The 19,148-nt window shown below is 35.6% G+C and overlaps 1 protein-coding gene across 4 annotated transcripts in view; it reads right to left on the bottom strand.

Moving 5' to 3' along the window:
* Positions 1-854: 854 nt before the first annotated feature.
* Positions 855-19,148, bottom strand: part of IL33 (interleukin 33) — a 38,724-nt gene continuing 20,430 nt past the window's right edge. For 2 of the 4 annotated variants that reach the window (XM_049634509.1, XM_049634516.1), the window contains 8 exons: positions 18,646-18,772; positions 16,020-16,127; positions 9,030-9,152; positions 8,349-8,480; positions 6,643-6,750; positions 5,811-5,861; positions 4,767-4,864; positions 855-3,409 (listed from right to left, as the gene is read on the bottom strand). In XM_049634509.1, the coding sequence (XP_049490466.1) occupies positions 3,212-3,409; positions 4,767-4,864; positions 5,811-5,861; positions 6,643-6,750; positions 8,349-8,480; positions 9,030-9,152; positions 16,020-16,116 (807 nt within the window). In that variant the 5' untranslated portion in view covers positions 16,117-16,127; positions 18,646-18,772 and the 3' untranslated portion in view covers positions 855-3,211. The remainder of the gene's footprint in view (positions 3,410-4,766; positions 4,865-5,810; positions 5,862-6,642; positions 6,751-8,348; positions 8,481-9,029; positions 9,153-16,019; positions 16,128-18,645; positions 18,773-19,148) is intronic. The other 2 variants (XM_049634534.1, XM_049634525.1) reach the window with 2 other exon arrangements.

Below are 19,148 nucleotides of genomic sequence, written 5' to 3'. Positions count from 1 at the left end.
TTAAGTTCCATGTGGACAAGGAGCATAGTTTAGGTTTTTTTTTTTGGGGGGGGGGGGGGAGGTGCTTTCATACTACCTAGCAAAGTCCAATATGCATGACATGTATTAAGGGAGCAACTGCTAGAGGACAAGACTTCTGGGCTGTATAGGTCATTGTATGATGGGGATGGGGGAGGAATTTTGAGTACCCTTGTTTAAGATTTTCCCATCCATCATGCAATTTCTCAGCATGAGGCATAAAGGTTGAAATTGTTTTTATTTTTTGGCTTTTTTTTTTTTTGCAGATGTGGTGGTTATAATTCAATTTTTTAAGATTTTAATCAAGCTGTTGCATTCTTTTTTTAAAAAATGTTTGTTCATTTTTGTAAGAAAGAGAGAGAGAGAGAGAGAGAGATGCCACAAGTGGTTAAGGGGCAGAGAGGGAGACACAGAATCTGAAGTAGGCTCCAGGCTCTGAGCTGTCAGCACATAGTCCAATATAGGACTTGAGCCCATGACAGCGAGATCATGACCTGAACTGAAGCTGGATGCTTAACTGACTGAGCCACCCAGGCACCCCGTCAAGCTGTTGCATTCTAATTAAATTAGCATTTTTCCAAATTCGCTGAATCTTAACTCTTACTTCATTTTCTTTCCAATTCTAAGTCATATTACTTATTCAAATAAAGTTTTCTTGACAGTATTTCAAGGTATCCAATAAATACATAAAAATCTAATGAATATGAATAAAATGAGGGAAAAGTAAGTTTTGGCATAATTGTTATTCTGATACAATGAAATGGAAAAATTCCTTCCAGTTATGTCTGTGTTATCGACCATCAAAACACATGAAAGTAAGTGACAAAAGACCATCACACATTTAAATATTTTAATCAAATAATACTCAGTATAGTGATGGTACAAAGTGTTTTTTAGAAAAGGAGAATTGAACATGAAAAATAAGATAACCAGGTTGAAAGATACCTAAATGATCAGAGGTCAGGTTAAATTTCCTTTGGCAGGTGTATGTTGGCTGTTTGATTTGGGGTAAAAGTCACCAAATAGCTCATCTGTGCTGGCCAGTATGATGGGCACTGGGAATATAAAGGTGTAAAAGACAATCCCTTTTCTGAAATATCTTACTTAATTTTGAATGACCAAAAATATCAGACAAATGACCTACTCCATATACCAACATTGGTGGAGTAAAGTGTACTTACTTTCACTTAAAAACTTCAGAATATTGAGTCATTTTATGATAAAAACGTGGCCTCACAGACTTTTGAAAAATATAATTTATTCAAGAACTTAAACAATGTAATAGATATATCTGGTTACTTAAAAACAATAATTTTAAGTATATCATAGAGATGCATATGATTAACATTTAGTGTTTTTCAGAGCGGATATTATAGATTCTGCGTTTATTTTTGTCTCCATAATAAAATTGGCAATGAAAGCATAAGAGACTCTTAAAAACTGAGAACAAACTGAGGGTTGATGGGGGGTGGGAGGGAGGGAGGGTGGGCGATGGGTATTGAGGAGGGCACCTTTTGGGATGAGCACTGGATGTTGTATGGAAACCAATTTGACAATAAACTTCATACATTGAAAAAAAAAAAGAAACTTGAAACAATATACAAAAAAAATAATAAAATTGGCAATGTAATGAAAGATTTATTATTGTTTATAATTGCTTACCCTCACACAGTAATTCTCAGCCTTTTTAATCTTATGTTCCACCAGCATTATAATCTAATAGATCTCAACAATTAAAAATTAAAAAGCCTACACTTTCAGAAAAAGTTGCGTTTTATAAGTATTGTCATTAGTTTTATCATTTATTGTCAGTGTTAAGCCTAGGAAAAATTATAGTAGAATTAAGGCCTTAAAATAAGCAAAACTATTCCTTTAGTAGTTGAAAAATCTTATTATATGGTTGAGTATGAATTTTATTACTTTAGTAATGTAAAATGCAAAGATGTTTAATAAAAAAATATTGCTCTTTAATAGGCTTATATGAAATTCTACAACATCAGATAGATGAAGTAGAATAAAAATGGCATCCAGATATCAAGTGATTTGTAATGAAGCTCAGGAGTCACAAAAGGTATATCAAGAACACATTTGGTCAAAAGAATAAAGAAGTAATAAAAGTCAAACAAATATGCCATAATAAGTAGGGTAATCGGAAAGCTGGACAAGAAAAACATTTGTATACATGGGAAGAAAGTATTAGAAGAAATTTTGTCCAGGGTGATATGTATATCAAAAGTCATAGATCCCTGGAGAATAGGGTCAGAAGGACATAGTATACTACAAACATCAGGAAGAGTCAGTTATTGAAATTGTGATGATAATCCTGTGTCCTATCTAGGCTGTAGTAGATTAGAGGATTTCTGAATTCACTGTGGTACTTGGATCCCATGGTACTTGGATGTCCTAAAATAAGTTGTGTCTCAGTGCTTTTAAAAAAACGTTTTAATTTGTTGGATATTCCTAATGATTTCAATTATATGTCTGAACTAAAATTTATTTCATTTCCTAATATAAGAATGCTTTGCTTAAACTTAACTAAGTCTATAAAAAATCAGCAGTTTACAAACAATTAGAGGCAAAACTATTTACTTTACAAATACTGGATTTATTTTTCTTAATGTTTTGACTGTCTTTGTCATTTCATATATTTATATTATCTGCCTACCTATGTAGGTAGGTATCTGAAGTTTTGGGCATCTTCAAACAAATTTGGTGTTTTATTCCAGTTGTGAAATGGTCAGTCCAAATAGATTTGGTTGTATTTTCACCAATAGCTTTAGTGTTTGAACTCATTGTTTGGAACCAGGGAAAATTTTGTCTTTATGTAGCTCTTTAAAATGGATCCCTGTCTAAAATGAGACTTGGATTAAGGCCCTTGCTTCTCCCCAGAGGTTTCAGCTCTAATATGAAGTTCTTTCTGTACTGAAAGTAGAAAAAATTAAAGTTCAGGTTGTACCTCTTCTGAGGTCTCTTTAGCAATATCCTATTGAATATGTAATGATACAGAAGGAAATAAAATGCAGAAATGAAAGACCATAAAAAAGTATTTACACATAATGAGAAAAACATTCCATAGCATACTAAATACCCTCCATTTCCCTTGAATGTTACCTCTTTATTTCTCGATCATTTCTCCAGTGGTAGCTATTTGAGTTATCCAACACAAGATCCACAGCTTTCCATAACATTAAGTTTAAGAGAGTTTAAATATGATATTCTCTGTACTAAAATACTCAGTTTGATCCTCTACTTTAATTAGAGCAAGGTGGTTATCCTTTACTCCTATAAACACTCCAGGGTCATTCTTACATTCAAATGAAACACATTTGGAAGACTTCCTATGAAGGCGGAAGAAGGCCTGGTCTGGCAATGGTTTTCCACATTTTTGTAGCTGAGGAAACAAGAAAGAAAGCAATCAGTACGTGAGTGGGAAATCCATAGTCAACCTCACCTCCCTGTGTTAGAAACTAAAGAGAAATAATTATAACTTGGTATTTCTAGCAAGGCTACTTACTAAGTAGGGGATGGGAATGGGGTAGGAAGAAGCTAGTAGAGGGCTGAAGTGGGGTGGATTTAATTTAATTTACTGATGGTCTACATACTTTGAGATGCTTTGTAGCTTAGAATGACTGGATTTGGATACAGCAGCTCAGGATTTGTGCCCCACTTTTGCCATGTACTATCTCTGAGTCCTGTGCACATTGCTTTACTTCTCAAGCCTCAATTTTTTAGCCTAATCTGTTTTCTACATGTGAGTGATATAAATGATTATTATTTCAGGCCAGTAAGTGTTGGGAATGGTTTGTTATACAGTAATATCTGACAAAAACAATAATTCCATCATAGAATTACTACAAGAATTAAAGGGGACTGCTTGTAAAACATTTAGCATGGTATTTGGCATATAAGAGAGTTCTGTATGGGTTAGCTCTTACTATTGAGTAATTATATATGCCAAACACTGTTATATACATTGAGGAGCATTTGTTAAGGAAGATGTGGGGTACCATCCAGTGTTTATGTTAATACCTTACATGGCTGCATTAGTTAGATTTATAATTTTGTATTTATGTAATTTGTCATCTATATTATACTCTTATGTTTTCTTCCTGGTCTCTATCTTTGGCTTGTTTGTTCCTCAAAATGTTTGTAACTCTTCATCATGACCAATATTATACTAACATTTACTAACTGAAAAAGGCTGTGTAGTGAATCCTATGATTAGAATGTAGATTATTATTTATAATGATAATTGTAAATCTTGGCAGATGGAAATATTTATGACTTTCCCTTTAGCAGGCTTGGAGTGTAAAATTACTTTTGCATTTGCCTAAGAAAACTATTTTATTAAGAAATGCTTCCTGGAAAAACAAAGTAGTTCCTAAAGCTGAGTAGATAGAATTTCAGATCATTCTACATAGTAGCACTTTTCAAACTTTAATGCACATATGAGTCTCCTGGAGATTTGTTAAAACACTGATTCGCATTCAGTTCTGAGGAAGCCTGAAATTCTGCATTTCTAACAAATTCGCAGCTGATTCTGCACTACTGGCAGAGCCCAGACTTTAAGTAGCAAGGCTATACATGCCATTTCCCTCCCTTCCCTATTCCAGAAGCAAGTTATTAGTAGTAACTGTGTTTTATGTACAATAGCAGAAACAAAACTTTTTCCTTGAACTGTGCCAAACACCCAAATCTGCACAACAGAGTGGAGTCAATTATGACAGTTAAGTGAATATTTCTATTACCTCCACAGAGTGTTCTTTGTTATTGGCATGCAGCAGGAAGTCTTTGTCTTTTGTAGGACTCAGATTTACCAATAACGTATGGCCATCATCAGCATCACCTTGCAATTAAAAAAATATGTAAATTAAAAATAATAAATTAATTTAAAAATCTAAATTATAAAGCTAAGAATTGAACAAGTAAGTTCAATTTAATGAAATGAATTTAACACCTAGGAAAAGAATCCAAGATGTGATGTAAAATAATTGCTTCATTAACCAACATGTCTTATAGAAGTATTTGTACCCAAATGAAACTAAAAAGTCACCGGATAATTTGGGGGTAATGTTAAGCTCCTAAAGAGTCATTGGACAATTTGGGGGTATTTTTAAGCTCCTTAGTTTTCTTATTTGGTTTCTAATTGTAGAATTATGACTCTATTGGTTATTTGTCTGGGTGTCAGCTTCCCTGTCTCCATGTAAAGCCACTGATAGTTTTCCTTCAATATCCCAACTACTCTCCTTGTGTAATAGAACATTTCCCAGTCTGTTTTCTTGTAACTAAGTGTAGCAATGTGACCAAGTTTTGACCAATGTGAGGTGAATGGTAGTGTCACGTGCAACTTCAAGGTTTTGTCCTTAAAGGGAAAGATAATTCATGCATCTGTCTTCCACTGTCCTGCTGATTGGGCATTGCTGAGGTAGCAAGTAATCTTGAACCATGTAGATGTTGGCAGAGTGACAAAGAGAGAAGGATCCTGGTCCCCGGACAACTTGTTGAGCAGCACTGCCATTCTCATCCTGGCTAAGATAGAAATGAAGTTTTATGTAGCTTAAACCACTATTATCCTGGATCTTTTTTAAATGTAAACCTTCATCCTAGTTATTAAACTGCAAATGGATGGGATGGAATAAATCCTCTAAGAATCTAAGATTTAACCATGAATGTGGGCTGGGCTGGAGAGAGTCTTCTGAGACTGCCTTCCTTTTTTATGGAGCATTTTTGGATTTGTCCTTGCCCCAAATTCAAGAATTCAAGTACTACAGCTACCTAGTCTTCCAAATTACCTGTTTCACGTGAGGGAGGTTGGAAATCATAATAACGGAATAACACCTTATCTGAAAGAGAATGCATAAAATCCCTTCAGTAAGATACAATTTTATCAAAATGTTTCAGTTTTAAAAAATACATAACGTCAGACAATATCCTCTTTTATTATACATCAATTAAAGAAATTTTGTGATTTTAAGGAAGGTCTCAAAAATGTATGAATATGCTCTGATGAATTCTCTAACACAGTTATTATTAAAATATTTAACAAATTGTCCATAACACTGGTATATTCTCTTATTTGAGATTGTACTTTGGTGATATTGATAGGACTGGAAAGACATAGCAGGTAATTAGCAGTAGCAAATATATGTGGTCGGTTCATCCATTTTTTTTAAGTTTATTTATTTTGAGAGAGAGAGAGCACAAGTTGGGGAGGGGCAGAAAGAGAGAGAGAGAGAGAGAAAGAGAGAGAACCCCAAGCTGACCTGTGCTGTCAGTGTAGAGCCTGACATGGGGCTCAATCCCATGAACGCTAAGATCATGACCTGAGCCAAAACCAAGAGTTGGATGCTTAACTGACTGAGCCACCCAGGAATCCCTCTTCCATCTTTCACAACAGATACCGCTTCTCAATATCAGCATCCTTTCCTATTAAATCCTCACTAAGCTTCTGAATTCTCTTCAACTTAGTGATATTTAGGCATGTCCACCAATGTATTGGAGTTAGCACACAGTATGAAATCTATGTGTCATGTCTGAAGTAATACATTATTTATGGCTTGGTAAATTTATTTTTTACTTTACTAGTCATCATTATATCATTATAGACAAAAGGAAATATTCTACCTTTCTCTTGGTCTTTTCCCAAGTCTTCTACATAGATCTCATAACTTCCATCCTCAAAAACGAAAGTAATAGATTGATCATTGTATGTGCTCAGGGAAGCAGAATATTCTGTAACAAGTGAAAAGCTTGCCATTAAAAATTCAAAATATCTTGTTCCCATGAACAATCCTCAGCAATTAAAAAAAACCACTTTGTTTAAGGTTTTTGTTTCTGTTTTTCCAATTTGAGCTGTACTTTGTCCACCATTGTTGGATAAATAAAAGCCTTTGGTGCAAGCTTAACATAGCTCAAAGGCGGAGGTATGTCGCTTGAATGGGATTAAAGATGCTGGTCTCCTTCATGAAGACTATAGGAGGTCATGCTAGTGTGTTTATGGGAGGATTTTATGGAGAGAAGTAAGCTGGAAAAGTGACAGACTTTGCCAGCTTCCTTGTTTCTTATGGTCAAGGGGACTGTGGACAAGAAGGGACTGTATTTTGAGAGACATGGTTAAATGAATACCCATCTGTAAGGTGTGGAGACCCATTCTGTCTTCTGGCTAAATAACAGAGACATTTACAGCAGCACTCTCAACTTTTAAAACAATGTCCTAGCACACATAGAAAATGATAATATTTCTATGGCACGCTGGGGTAAACTGGTGTAGAATTAGGACCTATGTTGGTCCTTGAAGAAAAAAAATCTTTACATTTTCTTTATATTATAGAATTGTGCTAAGAGAAATAATATACAAAATAGAAGAATGTTAAATATTGAATGTGTATATGAATTTCTGAAGTAAAATTATTTAAAAGTCTTTATTTAAATTTTAGTTAGTTAACATACAATGCAATATTGGGTTCAGGAGTAGAATTCAGTGATTCATCACTTACATACAATACCCAATGCTCTTCACAACAATTGCCCTCCTTAGTACCCATCACTCATCTAGACCATTTCACACCCACCTCTCTCCATCAACCCACAGTTTGTTGTCTATTATTAAGAGTTTCTTGTGGTTTGTTTCCCTTTCTTCTCTTACCCCCTATGTTCATCTGTTTTATTTCTTAAATTCCACATATGAGTAAAGTCATATGGTTTTTGTCTTTCTTTTATTGACTTATTTTGCTTAGCATAAATTCTTAATGAGAAACCTCAGTATGTTTCTGGAAACTTAAGATATTTATATCAGGAGTTATGCTTGAAATGGCAATATGCCATTCCTGGTCAAGTTTTCTTAATGATCTCCTCATTTCTTGATAGTTACCATCAACTTGGGGTTTACTTGCACAAGTAGGTGATACAATCTAAAACCAATTTAACAACTATTTAAAATGTTTATGAGCTGAAATTATATTTTAAAAATATAATAGTTCTTCATTTTCTTTCATTGTCAAAATGTTGAAATTTGGGGAGGAAATGTGTTTTTTTTTTCCCCTGAAGGATTATGTATTTTCCCCAGGAGTAATGTATATGGGATTCCAACCCATGACAAGCATTTCAAAATAATGATGGAGGGCTAACTATAGAATGCACATATATTGTGAGAGCAGCTACACTATGACTAGTTTGGATACCACTAAATGGGTACAATGACAGCAAATGGACAGAAGTTTCTGTTACACAAGTAGGCATGGACTTGAAGCTGTTTCCTGAAGTGGCACTTGTCATGGTCCTGTGTCTTACCTCCCTCCTCACACCCACACCATGCCCATCACCAGGCATACCTTGGATACTTGGAACATCAGTTGTTCCAAAGCATTTCTGGACCATAGGCACACCAAAGGCTAAGCCCTCCACAGGCCGTTCCAGCTGCTGATGACGGGCAGTGAATACTAGATGTTCTTTATACTTTCCAGCTGTAGGATAAGGGTGGAGTAGGAGTGGATTGTCAGTACCCACTCTGCCCAAACCCTTTACCCCCACTTTGAGGATTTTGAGTCAAAGCTGCTTGCTGACAGTGATGACTGACCCCAGGGCTTCAGCCACCCCACAGTCTGAAGGGATCAATATTTCCTGGCACACTTATACCACAGTAGGGTACACTCACTGGAGTCCAGATGGGAGAAAACTAGTGATCCATGGTCTCAACACCCCAAAAAAAACAACTGCTATTAACATTTTAGTTTAATACCTTTAAATGAAAAAAAATGTAAAATACTGTAAATATATTTATAATTTAATATACTCTGTTTTCACTTATTATGACATGACTTTTTCTACCATGCTATAAAACTCTTTATATGTCCTTTTGAAAATGGCTAGAAAATAGTTCAGCATCCTTACTATTTTTCAGAAGGAAAATTTGGTCGAGGGAAAACATTATATATCTAAGATGTGGTAAATGAAGGCTAATAGATGCTCATTACTATATTGAAAAATTACCAGGAAATGTAGTTTCCCCTTACCTCTTCTTGTTGAATGTCTTTTGGTGGTTTCTTTCTTAAAATAACAGGCTGTCTTTTTTATAAGGCCAGAACGTAGCTGCATAAAGTACATTTGGCAAACTTCTTCAGCCTTCTGCTGGGATTCTAAACAATTGAAAAATTTTGATACTGTTTCATTCCATCCATATTTATCTTTTTACAAACCCTGAGCATAGCAGTCCACGAAAGCAACTAAAGATCCACAGTATCTTATCAGAAAGCTTGGGGCCAGTTGTGTTTCAAAATTCAGAGTTTTTTATTTAAAAAAATTTTTAATGTTTATTTTTGAAGGATAGAGAGGCAGAGCATGAGCAGGGGAAGAGCAGAGAGAGAAGGAGACACAGATTCTGAAGCAAGCTCCAGGCTCTGAGCTGTCAGCCCAGGACCTGACATGGGGCTCAAACTCACAAACCATGAGATCATGACCTGAGTCGAAGTCGGACGCTTAACCGACTGAACCACCTAGGTGCCCCCAAATTCAGAGATTTTTTAGATTTTAGAGTTGTCAGGTAGACTATATGCTGTATATATGTAGTACTCCCAGCAGGGACTAGGGCAGCACTCATAACCAAATAATTCATGATTTAAAGTGAAATATAGGAAAATTCATATAAAGTGAAATAAATAAAGACTTCACGTTGGTTCAGATCAGGATTTAATTGTCACATGAGTTCAGATTGTATTTTATTTCCAAATGAGTTATGGAAAATTTTAGGTCCTTAGAAAAAAATTTTGGTTTTCAGAATTCCATATAAGGGAGTGTGGATCTACATCAAGCATGTATCAATCTTTGCCTAACTTTTGTGATCACATGAAATCTGTAATCTTCTTTTACTTATCTAGAATACACTTTTAATAATTTTAGAAGAATGGCTATAGTCTCTAGAGGTTATTGATATTAAAAATAAGTGACCCATGTCTTCAAGCTTTTTTCCTTTATTTTCTTCTAAGAGTTTCATGTCTAACATTTAAGTCTTTAATCCATTTCAGGTCAGTTTTTGTGAGTTCTTTTACATACGGATACCCAGTTTTCCCAACACCATTTATTGAAGAGACCATCTTTTCTCCTTTGAGTATTTTTTTGCTCCCTTCTCAAATATTAGCATGTCTACAGTGCGCCAAGCACTGTGCTAGTAATTTTACTTACTGTTTCATTTAATCCTTTACAATAATATTACAAGGAAGTTATTCTCCTCATTTTCCAAGTGATGATCAGAGGCTCTGAAAACTCTTAAGAGGACTCTGATACTTATCAGCAGGAGGAATTAGTGAGTCATGAAAAAATATGAATGACAAATTTGGCTTTTGCTGGTTATTTTTTAAGCAGTAAAGGGAATCCCCCCACAACACACACACACACACACACACACACACACACACAGCTCCAGGGCACAGCTCTTCACTTTCCTGGTATTTCTCTTTCTTTTATTTTATCTTAGAATTAAAGGCAGATTCTTGTCTGATTTGTTGCAATGAAAGAATAGCTATTGGTCTTCCCAGAGGCCAAACTGTGTTTCCAAGAGTGCATGTTGTGAACCTTTGGAGGGCATCGTTACCTTTATGAGGAGTCTGGGAAAGACAAGCTGGTGGACTCTGGGTCTCTCTAAGGAGATACTCTATTTGGATTAGAAGACAGTTGGTTTCATTCACCCATTCCAAACGAAAACAAAACCAAAGAGCAACTCAGCTGCTGTTTATATCCACATCTCAACACTAGATTAGTGTGATCTTGGCCAAGCGTCTTAACCTCATTGGTCCTTGGGTCATGTGCCAAATCTGTCTCAGAAAATTGCTAAGAGGTTTAGGTGAAATGACTAAGTAAAGCCCAGTTCCTGGCCCATCATGGATTTTCAAACACACTTGCCCAAGGTTACAGATCTGGTGAGAAGTTGTAACTCAAGTATGTCTAGCATCAAAGCTACTCTTTCCATCCACTTCCATCTAAGAAAATGCTACACTGCAATTTTAGGAACTAACATAATACAAATCCAAATTAAATCAGTTAAAGTAAAAAATTTAATCACCTATTTAGTAATTCTTTCATTTAGTCAAAGAAAAAGTCTCAAATAAAAAATTAAATTTTCTACTTGTAAATTCATAAAAGGTTTTTCAGAGTCAAACGGAAAAGAAAGTTGTAACACTTGAGTCATGGCATCTCAACTTTTAGTGTTTTGGTAAATGAATTATCAAGCAATTTGTATCAATACAGCCAAATTTCAATTATTCAGTGATTCAGAAAATGAAAATTATGATTTTAGGATCCATTCTATGATATACATTTTTTAATGTTTGCTTATTTATTTTGAGAGAGAGAGAGTGGGAGAGGGGCAGAAAGAGAGAGGGAGAGGGAGAATCCCAAGTAGTCTCCATACTCAGCTTGGTGCCCAATGTGGGGCTTGATCTCATGAAACACGAGATCATTATTGAGCTAAAATCAAGAGTCAGACACTTAACAGACTGAGTCACCCAGGCACCCCTCCTCCTTTTAATTCTCTAGAAGATTTGTCTTCCTGATATACTTTTGAAAGTTAAGTAAACTTTTGTAACTTACTATTTTGAATTATCTATATCTTACCTCCAATTCAGATGGGCATCTGCCTTTAGGTATCTTCAACACTCTGAATGGGGCAAGACCACTTAATTATACTAACATCTACCTTGGAACTCCCTATCATTGCATCAAATTTATAAATATCAACTGTAGTATCACATTTATGTAATGTTTTTACAATTGCAAGGATAATTTATAAACCTATGCCAATGCCAGCATTGAACTTAGTTTCCTGACGACTAATTTAATAAAATACTTTATTAAATGTTTCACATTGTCTCTCCAGAACTAAAAGGCATAAGATGATACTGAAAGTATGCTCATTCTTTACATGCTTATCTTTATGTTATATTCAGAATCCCATTGGACATAACTGACAGGCATGTCTAACATTGAGAGTGGATCCTGTAGGGAGCAGGATGTGGGTCTTGGGTAGTTAGAAGTAACAGTCATGATATTGAGGAAGTATTATGGGTGTAGAAGAGAGGAGCTAAAGATATTGATGTAGAGGCTATCATCTAGTGGGACGAACACTAGTATAATTTATTGAGGGATGACTACATTTGAAATATTGAAGACGGAGCACCTGGGTGGCTCAGTCTGTTAAGCATCTGACTTCAGCTCAGGTCATGATCTCACCATTCGTGGGTTTGAGCCCCGCATCCGGCTCTGTGCTGAGAGCTCAGAGCCTGCTTCAGATTCTGTTTCCTTCTCTCTCTGCCCCTCCCCTGCTCATGCTGTCTCTCTCTCTCTCTCCCCTTCTCCCTCTCTCTCTCTCAAAATAAATAAATAAACTTAAAAAATTCTTTGAAGTATTGAAGATAATTTACATTGGGAGAATTTGTAAGAAGGTATACTTTCGTGTTCAGGGCAGCTGAAAGTATGGTTGTGAGGGTTGTGTTCTCAGACGGGAAGCACAAAGCTGGCATGGCCTTGGGGACTCTGTGAGAGAGAGTTCTCCGCTGGGGTCAAAAGGCCAACTCAAGCTTATGTAAGGGCTGTTGCCACTTCCTATGTCTCTATCCTGCCTCATGTATGAGGGCAGTGTCTCAGGTGGTTTTTAAGGAAATTCTCATAAGTAATTTCATCATAGCAACAACATGATGAAATCCTTCACGCATTTCTGGTGAGTAAATGGGAAGGGGCTTGGAAATCTTTCTGTACTTCTGTCACTAAGAGAGCCAGACTATGGCTGACAGGAACTACGTAAGTGAATCACTCATCTTTCATTTCTTTCCGAAACACTTATTTCACCAGTCTCTCCTCACTGCTTACTACCCTTGATTTATCTGTGGCATTTGACTTTGGCAACCACATCCTTCTCTGAAACTCTTTCTTTTCTTATTGTCATGTCACCAGTCTTCTTATGTTCTCCTTTTTTCTCTCTGATCATCCATCTCTCTGCTTCTTTGTTGGTTTTCTCCTTGTCTGGCTGCTTCTAAAATATTGGTGTTCCTCAAAATTTGTCCTTTGCCTTTCCTCTCACTCTAGACTTTTTTTCTGGGCAAGCCTGCTCCAATGACATCTTCTTATACACTGATGACTCCCCAAACTGTAACTGTCCCTTAGTTCTGTCTCCTGAGTTTCCTATCTGTTGCTCTTTCTTCACAGGGTATTTTGACTTAAGTTATCCTACAGCATCTCTGTATCTATCTATGTAGAGCCACCAGAATTCTAGACATCTCTACCTGGATGACCAACACCTACTCCAAATTCAAATATACTCATAAAAAAATCAACCCTTCGTTATCTTTTTCTACCCAAAATATATTCCTCCTGAAATCCTATCTTGAAAAACAGTACCACTTTCTACCATTGTCTGCCCATTCTTAAATCATCCTGAAAGCTGAGAATCTTCTATTTTTCCATCTCTGTCCATGCCTCAATTTATGTGGTGTGTCATTAAATCTTATTGATTTCACTTTCTGAATGTATCTGAAATTTAGTTCTTCCTTCCTATTCTGTTGTTTTAGGTTAGGCCCTCATCATCAGTCCCCTAGATGAATGCAGTGGACTTCTAACCCATTTTTGTTTCTATTCTTGCCCCTTCACTCTATATGCCACCATCAATGTGATTGATCTTTCTAAAATAAAAATATCCAGTGCCTGGGTGGCTCAGTTGGTTGAGCATCTGACTCTTGATTTCAGCTCAGGTTATGATCCCAGGGTTGTGGGAGCATCATGCTCCACATTGAGCATGGAGCCTGCTTGAGATTCTCTCTCTCTCTCTCTCTCTCTCTCTCTCTGTCTCTCTGCCTCCCTCCTCTGCTCATGCACCCTCCTTCTGCCTCCTTCCTCTGCTCATGCACTCTATCTTAAAAAAAAAATCTTGCTATTCCCCAATTAAATGTTTTCAATGGTTTCTTACTGTCCATAGGATAAAGTTGAGCTCCATCACTGTAACAGAAGATATTCCATGGACATAACTCAAATTAAAGGGTGTGACCTCTACTCATTTCTATTGCCAATTATTGCCATGTAGGGATATGGACCCAGTGTTGCTAGATTTTCAGATTTTTCAAGATATGGAGATTTTTATGCACAATCTTCTAATTTTTAAATGTTTCCTCAATTAAAAAACAACTATATACTGTTCAGGCCAGATAAAATACTTCTGCTGGATGGATCTGTCCCATGGCTCTCATACGGTGACTGGTGGCTAGATTCACTAGGAAGCTGGATTGTCAGGACAGAGAAAGTGTTGATGAATGTAGGGGAGAAGAAGTAGCAGAGGAAAATGGCCTGACTCTACAAGTAGTTTCCTTGAAACTAAGAAGGAAATGAGTTTGGGGAGGGGCTTTTCTCTAGCTCATTAAGTCCTGTATCTTATTGGTACTAGGGATGAAGTACCTTAGTGGTGACCAAACTCATATGGAACCTGATTGTATGTATACCTCTAGCCGATATTGAGTTTTCTGGCTTTGTGATTGTATCAGATCCTGCCAGTCCAAAGGAGAAGGAACAAAAATGAGCTTTCTTGCTTTGTTGCTTGGAGGCTCACAGCAGTTAATTTAGAAAAATAAGATACAATATTACTTGCACCTTGAGTTTTGAGAAGTGCACCTGCCACACACTTTATAGATATTTGTTGAAATTTTATCCAACAGTGTCTAAATAATGAAAATCTTAGTGTTAAACTGAGAAATATTATTGGAAAAGAAGATCTGTTAAGGGACAATAAGAATAATGTGCTGTATTCCAAAGCCATATGCATGATTTGGGGATTATCTTTATCATGTTTCTCTAAATGGTATAAGTAAGCTGTTAGGGCCACTGCACCCTTAAAGGAGGGGCTACATTTTAATTTTTGCATCAATGCCAGCAACTCTGGCATAAACTCCAGCCTGCTCCTCCACTCCAGTATCTATAAAGCGGCCACATCTCCTGGTGTACAAAGAAAACACATTCTTTATTAAGAGGACATAGAGTTAGTTCCACTGAGTCACTGTTTCTACACAGAGTTTTGATTCAGACACAAATAAAAGGATTAACTTAACTGTGATTTTCTGGCCATTCAGAAACTACAATTAAATTAATGTTTTCCTTGGTTACTAAAAACAGCATGGGTGGGCCACAGCCTTAGGGAAGACAGAAAATGATATTCTTTACCACTGCTCTCTTCTAGCCTTAACGATGTTCAAAGAGATGAAGAGAACAAAGAACAAAGATATGCCAGTCCCCACTATCATTCCTCATCCTCTATTTTCTCTCCAGTCTTGGCAGACTTCTATTAACTTTCTTTGGTGTTACCTCTTTTGTATGAAAAACATGAGTGTAAATTTGCATAATTCTTTTCTAGGATGATTTTCAGGATCAAAGATATTAGCTCTTTCATCTTAAAACTATGGCTACTACCTGCCTTTATTTACCCTTCAATTTATGCCAATTCCTTTGAGTTTTCAATTGGATAGACTTGAGCATCATTTGATCAACTCCGCTTTATTTGGGGCATGTATTATTCAAATATCTTCACTTATTATTCTCTCCCTTATCAGAAGTTGCAAGTCAAGACCACAGTACACCAAAGGTGTTTTATACATAATAAATGTTTGTTGAATGAAAGAAAATCAGTTTAAAATTTTATTGATCTGGGAAAAAGATTTTGGGTTAGGTAGAAAGAGGTGTGGGTAGAAAGAAGGGATTGATATTAAGGGTTATTCATGTTTATCACTATTAGCAGGTTTAAATTACCTAAACCATTCTTGTCCTGGTATGTATCAAATAAGCAAAAGTTGGCTATATATAGTTTGTCTAAAACCAAAGACTGCTGTATTACAAACATATGAGCCATCCTTCCTAATTTCAGCTCTTGTATTCTTAGTAGCTTTTGGCAAGATATCATGTATGAACATCAGAATCATAAAGATTTGATAACAGATGAATATAGTGTGTAAAACAATCAGAAATGCTTAAGTTCTTACTTCCCAACTTGGGAGATTTTACCAAAGCCTTGCCTGCTGAGCTGTTCATCTTTGCTGGGGAGATTTTGGTGGTTGAATACTCCATTTTAGTCTTCATTTTTCAGGCTTCTGTAGGTTAAAATGCAATATTAGTTCAATTGTCTCAACTTGAAAATAAACAGAAACAACTGTGGCAAACTCAATATTAATAACAGCCACATAAGGAAAGTAATTATTTCAATAATATTTGAACATAGTTTTCTGAAAATATATCTATATTGGAATATAGTCAGAGGACAAAAAGAACTGCAAAGAAATCTTAACCTTTACTTACTGGGCTTTTTGTTGGTGGCATTACTGATTTTGGAATTCTGAAACAGTTTTTTCTATACTAGAGTATAGAACAAATAAGTAGATATGTTAATGTTACAGGATTTTTACCACAGGGGAAAGGAGATACAAATATAAAATATAAGAAGCCAAAGGAAAATCTCTGTTGTGCTAAATCTGAATCAGCAATATCAGTATGCCCATCTTAGTTTAAAAACAGTTTTTTCACTAAAAGGAACCAGAACTCTAGATATGGGTTGGGAATGTAGAAGTGAATATGGAATAGTTATTTCTACTTGTATTATACAACTTTGTTTTTGTCTCTGGACTTCACATAGGTTGAAATTCCATTGTTTTTGTTGTTGTTGTTGTTGTTATTGTTTGGATGGATAATATTACATGCAACCATCTTATTTACACTGGGTTTCATGAGCAAAATTCTTCAATGGTAAGAACACTTAGAAGCAGAGAATCTTTGATATCATTTTCCTGAACCCCTAAATTTGGCATTCAGTAATGCCAAAAAGCCATGTGTCATTCAAAAATTTGTGAGGCTGTGTCAAAAGGACACAGGAGTGCCCTTAAAGGGTTTCCCACTGGCCAAATTTGGCATAATCTGAGCATCAAAAAGAAAAATGAAGGCAATTTACTATAAAGCATTTAATGCAAAAAGAAACCCACCAGTCTTGAATTTCTCAAGAATGAATGAATGAGGGATTTATTCATTATAGAAAGAATGGTAGAATTAGAAAAACAACAGTCTTGTAGCTTCCAATTTAATACTTATTCAGGCAAGGATCATTAATGGTTGCTGCACCTTGACTATCAAACTGGGTGGCAATATGTTACTGAAAGAATGTTGCGTTCTCTATTATAAATTGCAGAAAAACTCAAATTCTTTCAGTAAGGTACCACAGACTGGCTTCATTATCAAGGTAAGGCAGTGGTGCTGTGATTTGTGGAGAGAGCAGCATTTCTTCAGCTTTAAATTCTCCCTTATATTGCCTGAAACTCTGCTAATAGTTATTTCTACTTGTATTATACAACTTTGTTTTTGTCTCTGGACTTCACATAGGTTGAAATTCCATTGTTTTTGTTGTTGTTGTTATTGTTTAGATGGATAATATTACATGCAACCATCTTATTTACACTGGGTTTCATGAGCAAAATTCTTCAATGGTAAGAACACTTAGAAGCAGAGAATCTTTGATATCATTTTCCTGAACCCCTAAAACAATGGATGAGTAGGCTAAGACTGAAAGATTAAGTGGCTTGCCCAGGATCACAAAAGCAAAACTGGGACCAGAATCTGGTTTCCTGATTTCCTTCTTTATGCCTGAGTTTCCCACCCTATCTCCTCTCTTCCTCCTCCAAATGTAAGAAGAAAATAATCAAAACTTGGAATTTAGTTTCAAATGCTTGGCCAGTTGTCCAACTTCTTTGAAAATAATAAATTTCTAAATATGGTAATTTGTAATCATAACATGTGGAATAGTTTGGTATTATTGTAGTTAAATTTTAAATGTATAGAAAATAGTTCAAATAATACCTTGCACACAGTAGGTGTGCAGGCAATACTGATAAAATGAAAATTATAACACTCGTTTTTAAGTTTGTTTCCTTTTTTATCCAAGCATCCTTACATTCCAGGAAAAAAACTACTCCTGGATGGACATAAAAAAAATAAAACCCAAAACAAACTGTTTCAAATAAATGTAGGAAATGTCCCTATTTATATTCCACCTCTTGTGAAGTCAGAACCACATTACCAGAGTGAAGAGGTAAGCAGTCTTTCATTGACGATTCATAGGTACTTTAGTTTAATTATTTTGGGTTATTATTTGATCTTGTAACTTCCCCCACCACCTCTATTAACAACCCTGTTAACATGGACTATCTATTAGCATGGGCTAATTTGAGATAGCATACTTGGAGGAACTCAGCTCTAAACCAAAATTAGCTTTCTGATTTAAGCAACATAGATAAGCAACTGAAATACCACATTTACAATGCAGTCATTGACACAGAGAAAGTTAGCTGCTTTTTAAGAATCAAATGGTAAGTCAAAAGCATAGTCAAGAAATATTTTCAAATCCTATTCAAAAAGAAAAAAAGCATTTCTTTAAACAACCTACATATCTTTAAAAAATACAAGCATTCTTTTCACCTTTTTTCAGACTTAAAATTTACTCTTTACCTTCCTATTTTAAAATCAGAAATATTTCAGAAAATATAGCAATATAAACATCATTGGTTCCTTCATGCTGCCTTTCCCAAAAACATAGGCAAATATTCTTATACACCGGTTATAACTCACCTTAGTTATAAACGTGAAGGGCTGCTCTCAAATGAAGTTTCTTGTCATCGACGTTTGGTAGTAGTTGCAGTTATATTTCAACTCCACTTATATATACACACTTGGATTAAGCAACATTGGGTGACAGCTTTTGATGAATGAGGCAGTGTAAATAGTGCTAGTTAGAATGAGTGGGAGTATATTTTATTCCCACAGTCAAATCCTAAACAGAACTTTTAGATTATTTTAACTGCAGCAATTTCAATGAGTTATACTCAGTTAATCATTAATTTTTATGAAACCTCTATGACATGGACTCTAGGTACTGTTTATTGCTCAATGTAGATCATACAAGGGCACAGATTGTTTCATTGCCTTTCTCTTTTCTTTTGGGAAGTTGAAAACTTTAGGTAATTTTTTTTCTGATTATAAAAATGATGTACATGCTCTCAGAAGATAGGTAAATGATAGGAAAGCATATATGCTGTATTTCCTGACATTCTTTCTCCAATGTAGAAATACTA

Source organism: Panthera uncia, chromosome D4 (assembly GCF_023721935.1).
Source record: "Panthera uncia isolate 11264 chromosome D4, Puncia_PCG_1.0, whole genome shotgun sequence".
NCBI classification, from domain to species: domain Eukaryota; kingdom Metazoa; phylum Chordata; class Mammalia; order Carnivora; family Felidae; genus Panthera; species Panthera uncia.
This window is presented reverse-complemented; position numbering and strand designations above follow the sequence as displayed.